General features: G+C 46.3%; 1 protein-coding gene across 1 annotated transcript in view; it reads right to left on the bottom strand.

Annotated features, from left to right (window-relative positions):
• TP53BP2 (tumor protein p53 binding protein 2) overlaps window positions 1–15,173 on the bottom strand; it is a 184,219-nt gene that overhangs the window by 85,761 nt on the left and 83,285 nt on the right. Inside the window, 1 exon segment of the mRNA XM_030195966.1 lies at window positions 5,573–5,720. Within this exon segment, the coding sequence (XP_030051826.1) occupies window positions 5,573–5,720 (148 nt within the window).

Here is a 15,173-nt window from a genome sequence, read left to right as displayed (position 1 = left end):
CCTCATAGGCATGGCTTAATTTGTTAGTGAAGAGCACCTGTCTGTCCTGCTCAATAAACTTCAGACCCAGTATCCAGATCTGACAATGAAACAAGGTGATACATGCCTGTGGACTACAAACCCCATTCACTGAAAATACTGAAGCAACATATACTGCTACTCTCTGTCCCAAAGCCACTGGAACAGCATCTCCATTTTACTACAGAGCTTTCTGAGAATCCAGTTCAATGAAATGCCCCTAGTAGCTTTTTATCAACGAATACAGTTATCACCTCTACTCACTGAACATTATCTGATGCTGGATTTTCAGCAAGGACATCAATGAAACCAAAGAAAACAAGAGGAATGCTGGCAGGCAAGGGTACTAGTCAAGGATAAACCAGAAGGTAGATGATCTGATCAGTGGACTAATAGGCCTCTGCTGCTGAGTCAGCCCAAATCAGCCAGTCATCCAGGTACAGGTTAACCCAAATCCCCTGATGCCAACAGAACTGCTACCACCACCATCACTTTGGAAAACGTGTGGTGCCAAAGCCAGGCCAAAAGGCAATCGAAACTGATGTCTGCACAATACACAGAAGCACAGATATCTCCTGTGATGATCCACAATATGGATTTGGAGATATGCCTCTGTGAAGTTCAGGGAAGTTAGGAACTTCCCCAGCCATATTGAGGCTATAACTGAGCACAATGTCTCCATCCGAAAGTGTTGGACCCTGAAGCAAGAATCGACCCCAATGAGGTTCAAGGGGATGGAAGGCGCTATCTTTGCTTGGTGCAACAAAATAAATGGAGTACCGTCCCCGGCTGTGCTCTGCCGAAAGCACAGGTTCCACCACCCCGAGAATGCACAGGTGCTGCAGAGTGAACACGACAGCCTGTTGCTTCAGAGCTGAACTATAGGAAAATGCCAGGAAGGAATCGGACACCAGACGGGCTAACTCCAGAGAAAACACCCCTCTGCTTACCACCTCCAGGACCCACTGATCTGAGGTGAAATGGGCCCACTCATCCTGGAAGAGGGACAGCCTACCTCCAGCTGGCACCGACGAGGGGCCCAAAGCACCCTCGCTGAGCAGAATGGAGGGCCACGGCAAGTCCTAGCACCTCTAAGGGGACCATCTGGATTTCCCACTCTGTCATCCTCATGCGGATAAGAGCCTTGTACAGAGGAAAATGCTTAATGGACCCAGCAGACCCTCCAGCAGTGGGTCTCCCTCAATGGGGTCCGTAGTAGAGAATGATACGGGGACAAAGTTTGTCCCCGTCCTCACCCCATCCCCGCAGGTTCTGTCTCCGTCCCATCCCTTTGGGCTCTGTCCTGATCTGCAAAAGTCTTGAACACTTATGATTTTATATTTAAATCTTTTTATTAAAGTATAAAAAGGAACACTATGCTGTGCAACTGTTTGTATAAATTACAAACATAGAACAGTAATATCAATGAGCAGCTATATAACCCTCCTTCCCACCACCACCCTCTACCCTTCCAAACCCAACAATAGGTGACTTCTACTACACCAAGGAATCCTAATTCACAAAATGCAACCCGTTTTATATGCTCTAGAGGGGAAACTTTTGACCTATGAAGCACTATTATGGTTTTTTAATCTGTGGAGAAATAAGAAGTCATCAACAATCTCAGGATTCAATCTAGCTCTCCTGTCTTCCACAGTCCTTCCTGGAATAGAAATTGTCTTCTTAGAAGATGTGCTGGTATGTACAGGATCCCCCATGCAAATTTTGCTAGTTGTGGCCAGTATTTTTGCTTGTTTTTCCAAAAAAAAAATCAAAATATCTTTGTAGGCATCACTTAAACATAAATTACAGTCCAGTTCATTAACAGGCTTCAAAGTAAAAAATGACACGGGGACAAAGTTTGTCCCCATCCCTGTGGACTCAATGACTCATGGCTATTATTGCTGTGGAAGGGGTTTCCACAAAAGTAATGAGTCAATGGTTGCAAATACTTATGCAATTAAGACTTTCTGGTTTCATATTCTTCATTACTTTTCCAATACTTCTATAGGAAAAATTAGGACTTACCTGATCATTTTCTTTCCTTTAGTCGCAGCAGATGAATCCAGGAACTGGAGGGTTGTACCCATCTACCAGCAGGTGGAGATAGAGAACACTAAAAGAAGGCAGTGACCCAGATATCACAGGTCCTTCCCTCTTTAGTATATCACGCATTCCAAAGCAGAGAAAAGCTCTGAGCAACCAAACATTACTCACAACAAAAAACATTCACTGAAACGCAGTGAATCAAAGTCCAGAACCAAGGAACTCTTCTCTTCTTAACTCCTGCTATAATACACAGCATGAAACCAGGGAGGGACCCTGGATTCATCTGCTGCAACTAAAGGAAAGAAAATTATCAGGGAAGTCCTAATTTTTCCTTCCTTAGCTTCAGCAGCAGAAGAATCCAGGAACTGGTGGGATGTACCCAAGCACTCCCTAAACCGAGTGGGAAGCTGCAGCTCCTCGAGAGAGGACCACCGCTCCAAAACTATCATTACGGGCTGCCACATCAATCCTATAATGCTTCACAAACAAGAGGTGAGCAGCCCAAGTAGCAGCTCAGCAGATTTCTAGCACAAAAACATGGAAGTTTCTGCCCAGAAAGAGCCTGCGCCCACGTAGAATGCACCTTCAAGACCTCCGGAGGAGACTTCCCAGCCAGAATAAGAAGATATAATTGCTTCCTTAAGCCAACCAATGGTGGCCTTGGATGCTGGAAAACCTCTCCGCAAAAGAACAAAAAGGTGATCTGAACAGCGAAATTTGTTCGACATATGCAAGTACTAAAACAACGCGCACTTAACACCCAAACAACGCAGTTGCCGGAAAGATTCCAGGCAATCTTCCCTCCAAAAGGACGGAAGGAATAGAAGCTGGTTGAGGTGAAACGCCAAAACCACCTTAGGCAGGAACAAAGGAACCATCCGGAGGGTAACTCCAGACTCAGAGAACTACAAAAATGGATCCCAACATGACAGCGCTTGCAACGCGGACACTCTGCGAGCAGACGTCATGGCTACCAAAAACACCGTCGTTCAGCGTAAGATCTTTTTGAGAAGCTTGTCTAAGGGGCTCAAAGCCAGCAACACAAGTCCCACGCAATGGAGGACGAAGGTGCAAAGCCCTCCGCAAAAAACGTCCTCCATCCTACAATCTTCTCCAAATCTTCGCTAAACAAAAGCTTTCCCCGAAAGTGTAATATGGTAAGGAGCTGTTTAGAAGCCATATCTGCTGCCGAATGACAAAGCCATAACAATCGTGTCGCTATCACCGCCAACGACATCTGTTTGGCGGAGGCTCTCACCAAATCATACAGGGCATCGGCCAAAAAGGCTAGCCCCGACTCCATGCGAGGCACCACCTCTGCCAAAGCATCCGCCGATTCCAAGCTGGACTGGACTGCCTGCTGAAGCCAGGCCAGGACACTCGGGCCGCATACAAACTGCAAACAGAAGATTGCAAAGCAAGGGCCGAAACCTCAAAAGAACGCTTTAAAGACGTTTCTAAGCGACGATCCTACATATCCTTCAACGCCACCCCTCCTTCCACAGGGAGAATGGTCTTTTTAGTGACCTCCGTCACTAGCGCATCTACCTTAGAAAGGCAAACAGCGAAAGATGAGGCTTCCCCACAGGGTAAAGACGAGACACAGCCCGGGAAACTTTCAGGGCCCATCCGGCTCTGTCCACTGTACTGTAATGAGATCATTAATAGCCTCATGCACCGGAAACGTACAGGAGAGTTTTCTAGTGCTGGCCATCTTAACATTAACAGAAGCGGCCGCTACCGCCTCCGGGTCTTCAATATTGAAAGACTGCAAGGCGTCAGTAATAAAAGAGGGAAGCTCTTACCTATGAAAAATTCGGACTGTGGATTGATCATCCTCTTCCTCTTGCATAATCTCTGCCTCTTCTAGTTCCTCCACCCCAGAAGGTTTGGAGGAACCCTTCGCTGCCCCCGCCAGGGACCGCACAAGAGAACACTCTCTCAGTGAATCTGCTGACAGAGTGGGCCCTCGTACATTTCAGCAGGGGGGCGTCCCCTGCAAGCGAAGACAAGGCTTCTTCCTCCTCTCATCAGGTACTGTAAAATCATGAGCTGCTGTAACTGCAGACTGCAGAGGTAATTTGCCAGTCACTGTAGAGACCTGCCTCATTAAAGAGGCTTGGTGCATCAATAAAATACATTCAGGGGAAGTACTCCCCTGTTCCCCAACAGTGGCAAATGCGGCAGTTGGAGCACCACGATGCTCTCTGGGCAACAAAACCCCCTCAGAGACACTGGTCAGTGTTCTGCCTAATGGCTCCGCTGGAGGAACCACATGGTCGGGCTGATCAGGCGCTTCCAAAATGGCGTCCGCGCTGCCATCGGGAGCGCAGGAAAATTCCATATCAGCCGCCGCTGCCCCCGGAGTCCCCAAGCCTTCCAGGCATGACGAGCTACATAACCCCGCCACATTACGGTATTTGCCACAGCATGAGCAGAGCTTCACGGTTTCTGCCGCCAGAACTGCAACGGAACAGTGCTAGCCCTAGTGGAAGAGGAAAAATGGCGTGACTCACCCCTCAGTCGCTATGCCTGTAGCTGACCTCCCCCAAGGAGCCAAGCAGCGGCTCAGCGCTCCAACATCCGGTCAAAGGAGCATGGGTCTAGCAACGTGCTGTACTCTTTTTTTGCTGTGAGGAAGGTCCGGGCAAACAGCAAGCACAGCACAGACAGACAGTACCGAAAGGCAGCAGAAGAAATAGAATTTCTGGGTAACAGGGACTTGCAAATAGGTATGCCTTCAAAGTGGGCACCTTAAGCCACACAACCCAAGCTCAATTGGACAGACCAGGAGCCTACAACTTCCCCACAGAATCCAGGAGCTGGTAAGATCCATCTAACGCCTGCTGGAGATAGAGATATACTAAAGAGGGAAGGACCTGGGATCTCTGGGTCACTGCCTTCTTTTAGTGTTCTCTATCTCCACCTGCTGATAGATGGACACAACCCAACAGTTCCTGGATTCATTTGCTGCTGAAGCTAAGGAATTGTTCTTTCATGTTGAATCTGTTTCACTGATCTAGACACTCTACAAACTTCTAGTTTAATGCATTTTGAAAACAGAATGTGCAAAATGTAAAAATGTGAAGATTTAGACACTGTACAAATCACACTCATCTCAAAAGGTTTTATCTTCTATATTTGGTCACCTAGGTTCCCTTCATTATAGAGTCTACAGAACCTACTCCTGTCAACCCCCATAAATACGTCACCTCCACAAATAACTGGAAATCACACACTTCAATTTGTATTTGGTTGGAAATTTGTTGGAGGTGAGTGTCTAGGCGGCCATGATTGAGGTGGCTTACACTTGCAAAGCCTGAAGCCCAACACACTGAGGCACTGGAGGCAGTCAGCAGTGCAGTACAGAGAGCCCATGCCGTATCTGTCTATACAATGGAAATACTAGTGAATCTGTACAGTGCAGCAAGCAAGGTGCCCATGACCCAACCAAACAGAGGAGGCAGGTAACAGTATTAACTATGTACATGATCCAGTTTCATACCTGACCCACAAAACACTTCAGCGAGATGGCAATCTGTCTCCCCTGGTTCTTTACAGAGCTCTACCACATCTCTGCACGTGGTCTCCGGCATGATCGGAACCTCGGTGACATCTTGCTCATTGTTACTGAGGTACACTGACAGAAACATCTGAAAAACAAAGGCCAAACCCTAATCAGTTCTGAAAAACAATAAATCCTGAGCCAACAGATACATTATTTTGAACCTGTTTTTCTGTAAGGGAGGAAGATTATTTGTCCTTGAAGAGCACAGTCATTTTCAAGAACAACTTCTGTAAAGTGTTTTAAAGTAAATTCAAGATCAAGGAATGTTTCATGAGACTAAATGGAGTTCAGCGAAGTCTTGCAACAGTATAACACTGGATGGACACATACACACACATCAGGGCCATTGAGAGGGGGGGACATAGGGGACAAAAGTCCCCGGACCCGGGCCACCGGGGGGGGGGGGGGGGGGCCTGGTGCCGCCCGCCGCAGTCCGCCCACCGTCGCTCCCGGAACTAACCTTTAAAGCGCCTTCCTCACCTTCGCAGCAAGCAGCGGCAGGCCACTCCTTCCTTGTGTCCCGCCCTCCAGCCTGACGTAACGTCCGCGAGGGCGTGGCACGGAAGGAAGGAGAGGTCTGCTGCTGCTTGCTGCGAAGGTGGAGGGAGGCGCTTTTAAGGTTAGTTCAGAGGGCCCGGGGGTGGAGAGAGGGCCCGGGGGTGGAGAGAGGGCCCAGCCCGGTAGCGGGTGGAGGGGGGGGGCCCCAGCCCAGTCTCTCTGCGGCCCTGACACACATGACCACACTAAATACAGTGCAGAAGTTTTTCTTCAAACTGTAGAGAATTTTCATTCAGGACAATGTAATAAGACTAGTAAAAAAGGCCCGTTTCCGAAATCAATGAAACGGGCGCTAGCATGTGGGTTTTTTTTGTGTGTGTGTGTGTGTATGTGTCACGGAGTTATTTTGTGTGTGTGTGTGAGTGTGTGAGGGTGGGTGTGTGTGCAGGTTGTTGATGTGTGTCTTTTTTTGTTTTGTTTTGTTTTTTGCTTGGGGGTTGGGGGATGTGCTGTGCTGGCAAAGTGGGATGGATTGGTGTGTGGCTTTGAGGGTGTGTTTCTGTTGTATTGTTGTGTGTGTGGTTTTGTCTGTCAAGGAGGTTGGTGGAGGGGGGTCTTTCTGTTGGTGAAATGTGAATGTGGTTGTAGGGGGGTCAGCCTTTGTTGAGTGTTTTTTTTTTCCATGTTTTTTTTTTGTGTTGTGCTGAGGCAGCAGTGTTGTTTTAGATGGGCGGAAGGTAGAGGAGCACGTTCTTGTCCTGTCGGTATTTTTTGCCCGTTTCAGGGCTGCTGTAGGGGAATGCTGGAAGAGAAATGTGCTTTTGGAAGCAGCGCCATCTTTTTCCATTGGGCTGGGGTTCTGGGCATCCTGGAGGTGGGTGACGGCTTGCCTGAGGACGGGGATGGTTGTTTTAAGTTGGCGGAAGGGAGAAGAGCACGGTCTTGGGCCGTCGGGGGGTGATCCGGTATGTTTGGTCCATTTCAGGCCGGCTTGCAGGGGATGCTGGAACATTTATGCGCTGCAGGAATCAGCGCCATCTTTTTCCGGGTGCTCGGGGAATCCCCAAGGTGGGAGACAGCTTGCCTGAGGCTGGGGATGGTTGGGCACGGTCCTTGGCCGCTTCGGCAAAAAGGGGAAGAGGAAGGGGGTGGAGAGTTACCTGCAGCTGCCTGAGAAACCATGTATTCTTTGTTTGTTTTGTATTATTAGTTTGCATTTCTGTTGAAGTAAGAGTGGATGCCTTTCGAATGATGGAGGTGGTGCGTCGGTGTGCGGTTGTTTCGTTAGTTTGGCAGCCAGTTTCTAGCGATTCCTGGGCAGGGAAGGAGTAGGGAAACACTCCCCCTTCCTTGGTCCTGTTTGCTGCTGGCTGGGTCACGGGTAATCCTGCCAGCTGGGCCGCAGCTTGTCCTGTTCGCCCACATCCCAGATGGTGACAGGCACGTTGTTTTTTCGGCTCCTCTGACTCCATGTCAAGCGATCCCAAATATAGTCTGTGCTATAGGCCCTCTGGCACTCTTCAGTACTGGCATTAGGCATTTAAAAATCCCCCCCCCCCCCCTCTCTCCCCCGGTCTATTTTTGCACATACCCACAGCTGGAATATTCTTCTCTCATTCCAGCTGTGGTTCTGTGCTCTCCGTGCTGCACAGATAATGAGCCATTCTGCTGGGGAATGCTCCTCCCTTATTGTTACGTAGTTTCCTCTGATTGGTCCGTCTTACGTTGCCTAGTGTTGCCTGGGAACGGTGTTGTGATGGTCCTTTGTATTTCAGAATGTTGAGTGTGTTTTTTCTGATTGGTCCGTCATGCGAGGGCGGGGCAGAGAGACATGGTCAGTGTTCTGGCTTCACCACCATGAATCCATGAACCCTTCAGTGAGTGACTGAGTGACTTCTGAACGTTGTCTTCAGAACGTTGAGGGTGAGTTTTATTATAGTAGATTGTGTCAAAAATAATAGGTGGTTCTCTGGTCCCCAAAGTAGGATCTCCCAAAACTACTACTACTACTTAACATTTCTAAAGCGCTACTAGGGTTACACAGCGCTGTACAATTTGACAGAGGGACAGTCCCTGCTCAAAGAGCTTACAATCTAAGAGACAAGTGGACAGTCAATCAGAAAGGGGCAGTCAAATTGGTGCAGTCTGGATTTACTGAACGGTAAGAGTTAGGTGCCGAACGCAGCACTGGAAGAGGTGGGCTTTAAGCAAAGACTTGAAGATGGGTAGGGAGGAGGCTTGGCGTAAGGGCTCAGGGAGGTTGTTCCAAGCATAGGTGAGGTGAGGCAGAATGAGCAGAGCCTGGAGTTGGCGGTGGTGGAGAAGGGTACTGAGAGGAGGGATTTGTCCTGTGAACGGAGGTTTCGGGTGGGAACGTAAGGGGAGATAAGGGTAGAAAGGTAGTGAGGAACAGCAGACTGAGTGCATTTGTAGGTAAGAAGGAGAAGCTTGAATTGAATGTGGTATCTGATTGGAAGCCAGTGAAGTGACCTGCGGAGAGGGGTGATATGAGTATATCGGTTCTGGTGGAATATAAGACGTGGCAGCAGAGTTCTGAACAGATTGAAGGGGGGATAGATGGCTAAGTGGGAGGCCGGTGAGGAGTAAGTTGCAATAGTCAAGGCGAGAGGTAATGAGAGCGTGGACGAGAGTTCGGGTGGTGTGTTCAGAGAGGAAAGGGCAAATTTTGCTGATGTTAAAGAGGAAGAAGCGACAGGTATTGGCTATCTGCTGGATATGCGCAGAGAAGGAGAGGGAGGAGTCAAAGATGACTCCGAGGTTGCAGGCAGATGAGACGGGGAGGATGAGGGTGTTATCAACTGAGATGGAAAGTGGAGGAAGAGGAGAAGTGGGTTTTGGTGGAAAGACGATGAGCTCGGTCTTGGACATGTTCAGTTTCAGGTGGCGGTTGGACATCCAGGCAGCAATGTCGGATAAGCAGGCTGATACCTTTGCCTGGGTCTTCGCGGTGATGTCTGGTGAGGAGAGATACAGCTGGGTGTCATCAGCATAGAGATGATACTGGAAACCATGAGATGAGATCAGGGATCCCATGGAAGAGGTGATAGATTGAGAAGAGAAGGGGTCCAAGGACAGATCCCTGGGGAACACGAACAGATAGCGGGATGGGAGTGGAGGAAGATCCATGAGAGTGAACTCTGAAGGTGCGGTGGGAGAGATAGGAGGAGAACCAGGAGAGGACAGAGCCCTGGAACCCAAATGATTACAGTGTGGCAAGAAGTAAGTCATGATTGACCGTGTCAAAAGCGGCGGATAGATCGAGGAGGATGAGGATGGAGTAGTGGCCTCTGGATTTAGCAAGGAACAGGTCATTACAGACTTTAGAGAGTACTGTTTATGTCGAGTGTAGAGGGTGAAAACCGGATTGAAGTGGATCGAGGATGGCATGAGAGGAGAGAAAATCAAGGCAGCGGCTGTGAACAGCGCGCTCAAGTATTTTGGAGAGGAAGGGTAGGAAAACTGTACAAAATTTTTACATAGTACATAAGTATTGCCATACTGGGAAAGACCAAAGGTCCATCGAGCCCAGCACCCTGTTTCCAACAGTGGCCAATCCAGGTCACAAATACCCAGCAAGATCCCAAATATGTACAAAACATTTATACTGCTTATCCCAGAATAGTGGATTTTCCCCAAGTCCATTTAATAACGGTCTATGGACTTTTCCTTTAGGAAGCCGTCCAAACCTTTTTAAAACTCTGCTAAGCTAACCGCCTTTACCACATTCTCTGGCAACAATTCCAGAGTTTAATTACACATTGAGTGAAGAAAAATTCTCAGATTCGTTTTAAATGTACTACATTGTAGCTTTCATCGCATGCCTCCTAGTCCTAGTATTTTTGGAACGTGTGAACAGATGCTTCACATCTACCCGTTCAACTCCACTCATTATTTTCTAGACCTCTATCACATCTCCTCTCAGCTGCCTTTTCTCCAAGCTGAAGAGCCTAGCCGCTTTAGCCTTTCCTCATAGGGAAGTCGTCCCATCCCCTTTATCATTTTCATCGCCCTTCTCTGCACCTTTTCTAATTCCACTATATCTTTTTTGAGATGCGGTGACCAGAATTGAACACAATATTCGAGGTGCAGTCGCACCATGGAGCGATACAAAGGCTTTATAACATCCTCATTTTTGTTTTCCATTCCTTTCCTAATAATACTGAACATTCTATTTGCTTTCTTAACCGCAGCAGCACACTGAGCAGAAGGTTTCAACGTATAATCAACGACACCTAGATCCTTTTCTTGGTCCGTGACTCCTAACGTGGAACCTTGCATGACGTAGCTATAATTCGAGTTCCTCTTTCCCCACATGCATCACTTTGCACTTGCTCACATTAAACTGTCATCTGCCATTTAGATGCCCAGTCTCCCAGTCTCGTAAGGTCCTCTTGTAATTTTTCACAATCCTCCCGCGATTTAACGACTTTGAATAACTTTGTGTCATCAGCAAATTTAATTACCTCACTAGTTACTCCCATCTCTAGGACATTTATAAATATGTTAAAAAGCAGTGGTCCAGCACAGAGCCCTGGGGAACCCCACTAACTACCTTTCTCCATTGAGAATATTGACCATTTAACCCTACTGTTTTCTTTTAACCAGTTTTTAATCCACAATAGAACACTACCTCCTATTCCATGACTCTCCAATTTCCTCTGGAGTCTTTCATGAGGTACTTTGTCAAAAGCCTTCTGAAAATCCAGATACACAATATCAACCGGCTCACCTTTATCCACATGTTTGTTCACCCCTTCAAAGATATGTAGTAGATTGGTGAGGAAAGATTTCCCTTCACTAAATCCATGTTGACTTTGTCTCATTAATCCATGCTTTTGGATATACTCTGTAATTTTGTTCTTAATAATAGCCTCTATCATTTTGCCTGGCACCGACGTCAGACTCACCGGTCAATAATTTCCCGGATCTCCTCTGGAACCTTTTAAAAAAAAAATCAGTGTTACATTGGCCACCCTCCAATCTTCCGGTACCACGCTCGATTTTAAGGAGAAATTACATATTTCTAACAATAGCTCCGTAAGCTCATTTCAGTTCTATCAGTACTCTGGGAGGAATACCACCTGGTCCAGGAGATTTGCTACTCTTCAGTTTGTAGAACTGCCCATTACATCCTCCAGGTTTACAGAGAATTCATTAATTTTCTCCGACTCGTCAGCTTCGAATACCATTTCTGGCACCTGTATCCCACCCAAATCTTCTTCAGTGAAGACTGAAGCAAAGAATTCATTTAATCTCTCCGCTACGGCTTTGTCTTCCCTGATCGCCCCTTTTACTCCTCGGCCATCTAGCGGTCCAACCGATTCTTTTGCCGGCTTCCTGCTTTTAATATACCTAAAAAAAATTTTACTATGTGTTTTTGCCTCCAATGCAATCTTTTTTTCGAAGTCCCTCTTAGCTTTCCTTATCAGCGCTTTACATTTGACTTGACATTCCTTATGCTGTTTCTTATTATTTCAGTCGGTTCCTTCTTCCATTTTCTGAAAGGTTTTCTTTTAGCTCTAATAGCTTCCTTCACCTCACTTTTTAACCATGCCGGCTGTCGTTTGGTCTTCCGTCCTTTTTTAATATGCGGAATATATTTGGCCTGGGCTTCCAGGATGGTGTTTTTGAACAGCATCCATGCCTGTTGTAAATTTTTGACCCTCGCAGTCGATCCTCTAAGTTTTCTTTCACCGTTCTCATTTTATCATAGTCTCCTTTTTTAAAAGTTAAACGCTAACATATTTGATTTCCTATGTATACTTACTTCAGATCTAATATCAAATCCGATCATATTATGATCACTGTTGTCAAGCGGCCCCAGCACCATTACCTCCCGCACCAGATCATGCGCTCCACTAAGGACTAGGTCTAGAATTTTTCCTTCTCTCGTCGGTTCCTGTACCAGCTGCTCCATAAAGCTGGCCTTGATTTCGTCAAGGAATTTTACCTCCCTAGCATGTCCCGATGTTACATTTACCCAGTCAATATCAGGGTAATGGAAATCACCCATTATTATTGTGTTGCCCAGTTTGTTTGCGTCCCTAATTTCCTTTAACATTTCTACATCCGTTTGTTCATCCTGGCCAGGTGGACGGTAGTACACTCCAATCATTATCCTTTCCCCCTTTACATATGGAATTTCAATCCATAGTGATTCCAAGAAGGGTTTTGTTTCCTGCAGAATTTTCAATTTGATTCAAGGCTCTCGTTAATATACAATACTACCCCTCTACCAATTCGATTCACCCTATCACTATGATATAATTTGTACCCCGGTATGACAGTGTCCCACTGGTTAGCCTCCTTCCATCAGGTCTCAGAGATGCCTATTATATCTCATTTTTCATTTAGCGCAATATATTCTAACTCTCCCATCTTATTTCTTAGGCTCCTGGCATTCGCATATAGATATTTCAAACTGCGTTTGTTGCTCCTATTTACATCATGCTTAGTACTTGACAATACTAATTTGCAATCTTTTGTCTGATTTTTATTTAGGGACACCTGATCTACTACGGTCTGTTTTGCAACCTCACTATCAGGATTCCCTATCTTCCCTGTTTTAGTGATATCTTTGAAAGATACCTTATGCTGAACCATGCGCTTTGAGCGACTGTCGGCCTTCCCATTTCTAGTTTAAAAGCTGTCCTTTTTAAATGCCGATGCCAGCAGCCTGGTCCCACCCTGGTTAAGGTGGAGCCCATCCTTTCGGATTGGCTCCCCCTTCACCAGAATGTTGCCCAGTTCCAAACAAATCTAAAACCCTCCTCCTTGCACCATAGTCTCATCCACGCATTGAGACTCCGGAGCTCTTGGGCCCTGCGCATGGAACAGGTAGCATTTCAGAAATTGCTACCCTAGAGGATCTGGATTTGAGCTTTCTACTTAAGAGCCTAAATTTGGCTTCTAGAACCTCTCTCCCACATTTTCCTATGTCATTGGTACCCATATGTACCATGACAGCCGACTCCTCCCCAGCACTATCTAAAATCCTATCTAGGTGACTCGTGAGGTCCGTCACCTTCGCACCAGGCAGGAAGTCAATGATCCCCATACAACCAAAGTCAGTTAACTTGATTAAAACCCTGGCATTTCTAAAACTGAAGCCAGCAGGAGCAGATGCTAAAGGACAACAATGATGCTCTCCTAGGATAAAATATATATGGGGGGGGGGGGGACAATCAGGTGTCATGAAGGGTGGAGGACAGCTAGGGTTGGGTCTCCCTGGTTTGATGAACCCAGGATAGGGTGTTCAGGGTTTAGTGAACCTTTGGTCATGGTATCTTGGGATTTCCAATTTTGAGATCCAGAGATGCCCATCTCCAGGGTGCCCCCAACTTCAGTATGTCAAATCTTGATGGTTCATATTTCTTTAAAAATAAAACATTTTTCCATTGAAGTCAATGAGAAGCTAAACTTAATTTCAACACTACCAAGGAACATTAGAAAAACGAGCACTGCTTTGAACATAAGTGAAACTTCCTACATCATGTGTTAATCTGGAAACATGCATTACTTACAGATTAACACAAATATGTGCACTCAAACCCTTGCTACATGAGACGTAATCTTAGCACACACACAAAAAAAATCAGCACTAAACCAATTGTTGCTCATGTTTATTGAGTTCTTACTATACTAACTCTCGGGAACAAACCAGCAATTCACAATAAAATAGGTACAAATAATACTTACAGTAAGATAGAAAAACCAATAATGCACAGAGGAAAAAAAAACCCACACACACACACCCCAACTGCTAGCATCCAGTGCAGTCCCCCCATGCCCATATGTCCACGTTACCCAACCAAAAGTCGACCAATTATTGAGCCCAAGTTTTCAAAAAAAGTGATTTATCCAGTTAATTGGAAAAACTGTTCTCAGTATCAACTTCTTAGTGCTTTCCTAATCACATTTCACTCCCACCGCACTCTTATGGTTTCCAAAGTTCTGTCATATCTTCTACCTTGACATGTTTTAACACCTCCAGCACCTTCTGCTCTGTTATTTGTGCCTCATCTACTACATTATTTTCTGCAGATTATTTAGCTTCTCAAAGGCAGGAAACCTGACAACAGAGCAAACACTTGCTAAGGGAAAATTAGGTTCTTACCATGATAATTTTCTTTCCTTTAGTCATAGCAGATGAAGCCATTACGTATGGGTTATGTCCATCAACCAGCAGGGGAGATAGAGAGCACTCAAACTTTCTCAGTGCCCTCTTGGCCAGCTAGCTCCACTGCCTCTTCAGTATTTGAAGCTTCCAAAGCAGTATGGCCAACCGCAATGGGAATCACAAGAGCTTTCCTCACAGCGAACGATGGCCCATCACAAGGACATGAACTCATAAAGGAGGGAATGCACATCCTCCTAGAGGGAATGAACTCATCCTCCTATTTATAGAACTGGAGGGGAACACACGCGCCTCCTGGAGGGAATCAACACATCCTCCAAAAAAACATAGTGGAGGGAATGAACTCATCCTCCTAAAGTTAAACTGAACATAAATCCTGAAGATTGTTTTCCAACTTTCTCCCAAGGAAGAAACTTCAGGAAATTAGAACAGAACCTGAAAAAACCCAATTTACAGCATACTGACAATCCAACAGGGAGGGCTCATGGCTTCATCTGCTATGACTAAAGGAAAGAAAATTATCATGGTAAGAACCTAATTTTCCCTTCCTTGTCATCAAGCAGATGAAGCCATTACATATGGGATGTAACAAAGCAATCCCTAGATAGGGTGGGAACAAGCCACACCACGCGCTAGCACTTGTGCTCCAAAACGCGCATCCCTCCTGGCAGCCACATCCAGCCTGTAATGTCTGGCAAAGGAGAGCTTAGAAGCCCATGTTGCTGCACTGCATATCTCTTGAAGAGAGAGTGCTCCAGTTTCAGCCCAAGAGGAAGAAATTACTCTAGTAGAATGCGCCTTAAAGGCTACAGGCGGCACCCGGCCAGCCAGCAGATAAGCTGAAAAGATAGTCTCTTTGAGCCAGCGGGCAATAGTGGCCTT

This window comes from Microcaecilia unicolor, chromosome 3 (assembly GCF_901765095.1).
Source record: "Microcaecilia unicolor chromosome 3, aMicUni1.1, whole genome shotgun sequence".
Classification (NCBI taxonomy): Eukaryota; Metazoa; Chordata; class Amphibia; order Gymnophiona; family Siphonopidae; genus Microcaecilia; species Microcaecilia unicolor.
The sequence above is the reverse complement of the archived record's forward strand: the minus strand, read 5'-3'. Positions and strand labels throughout refer to the sequence as shown.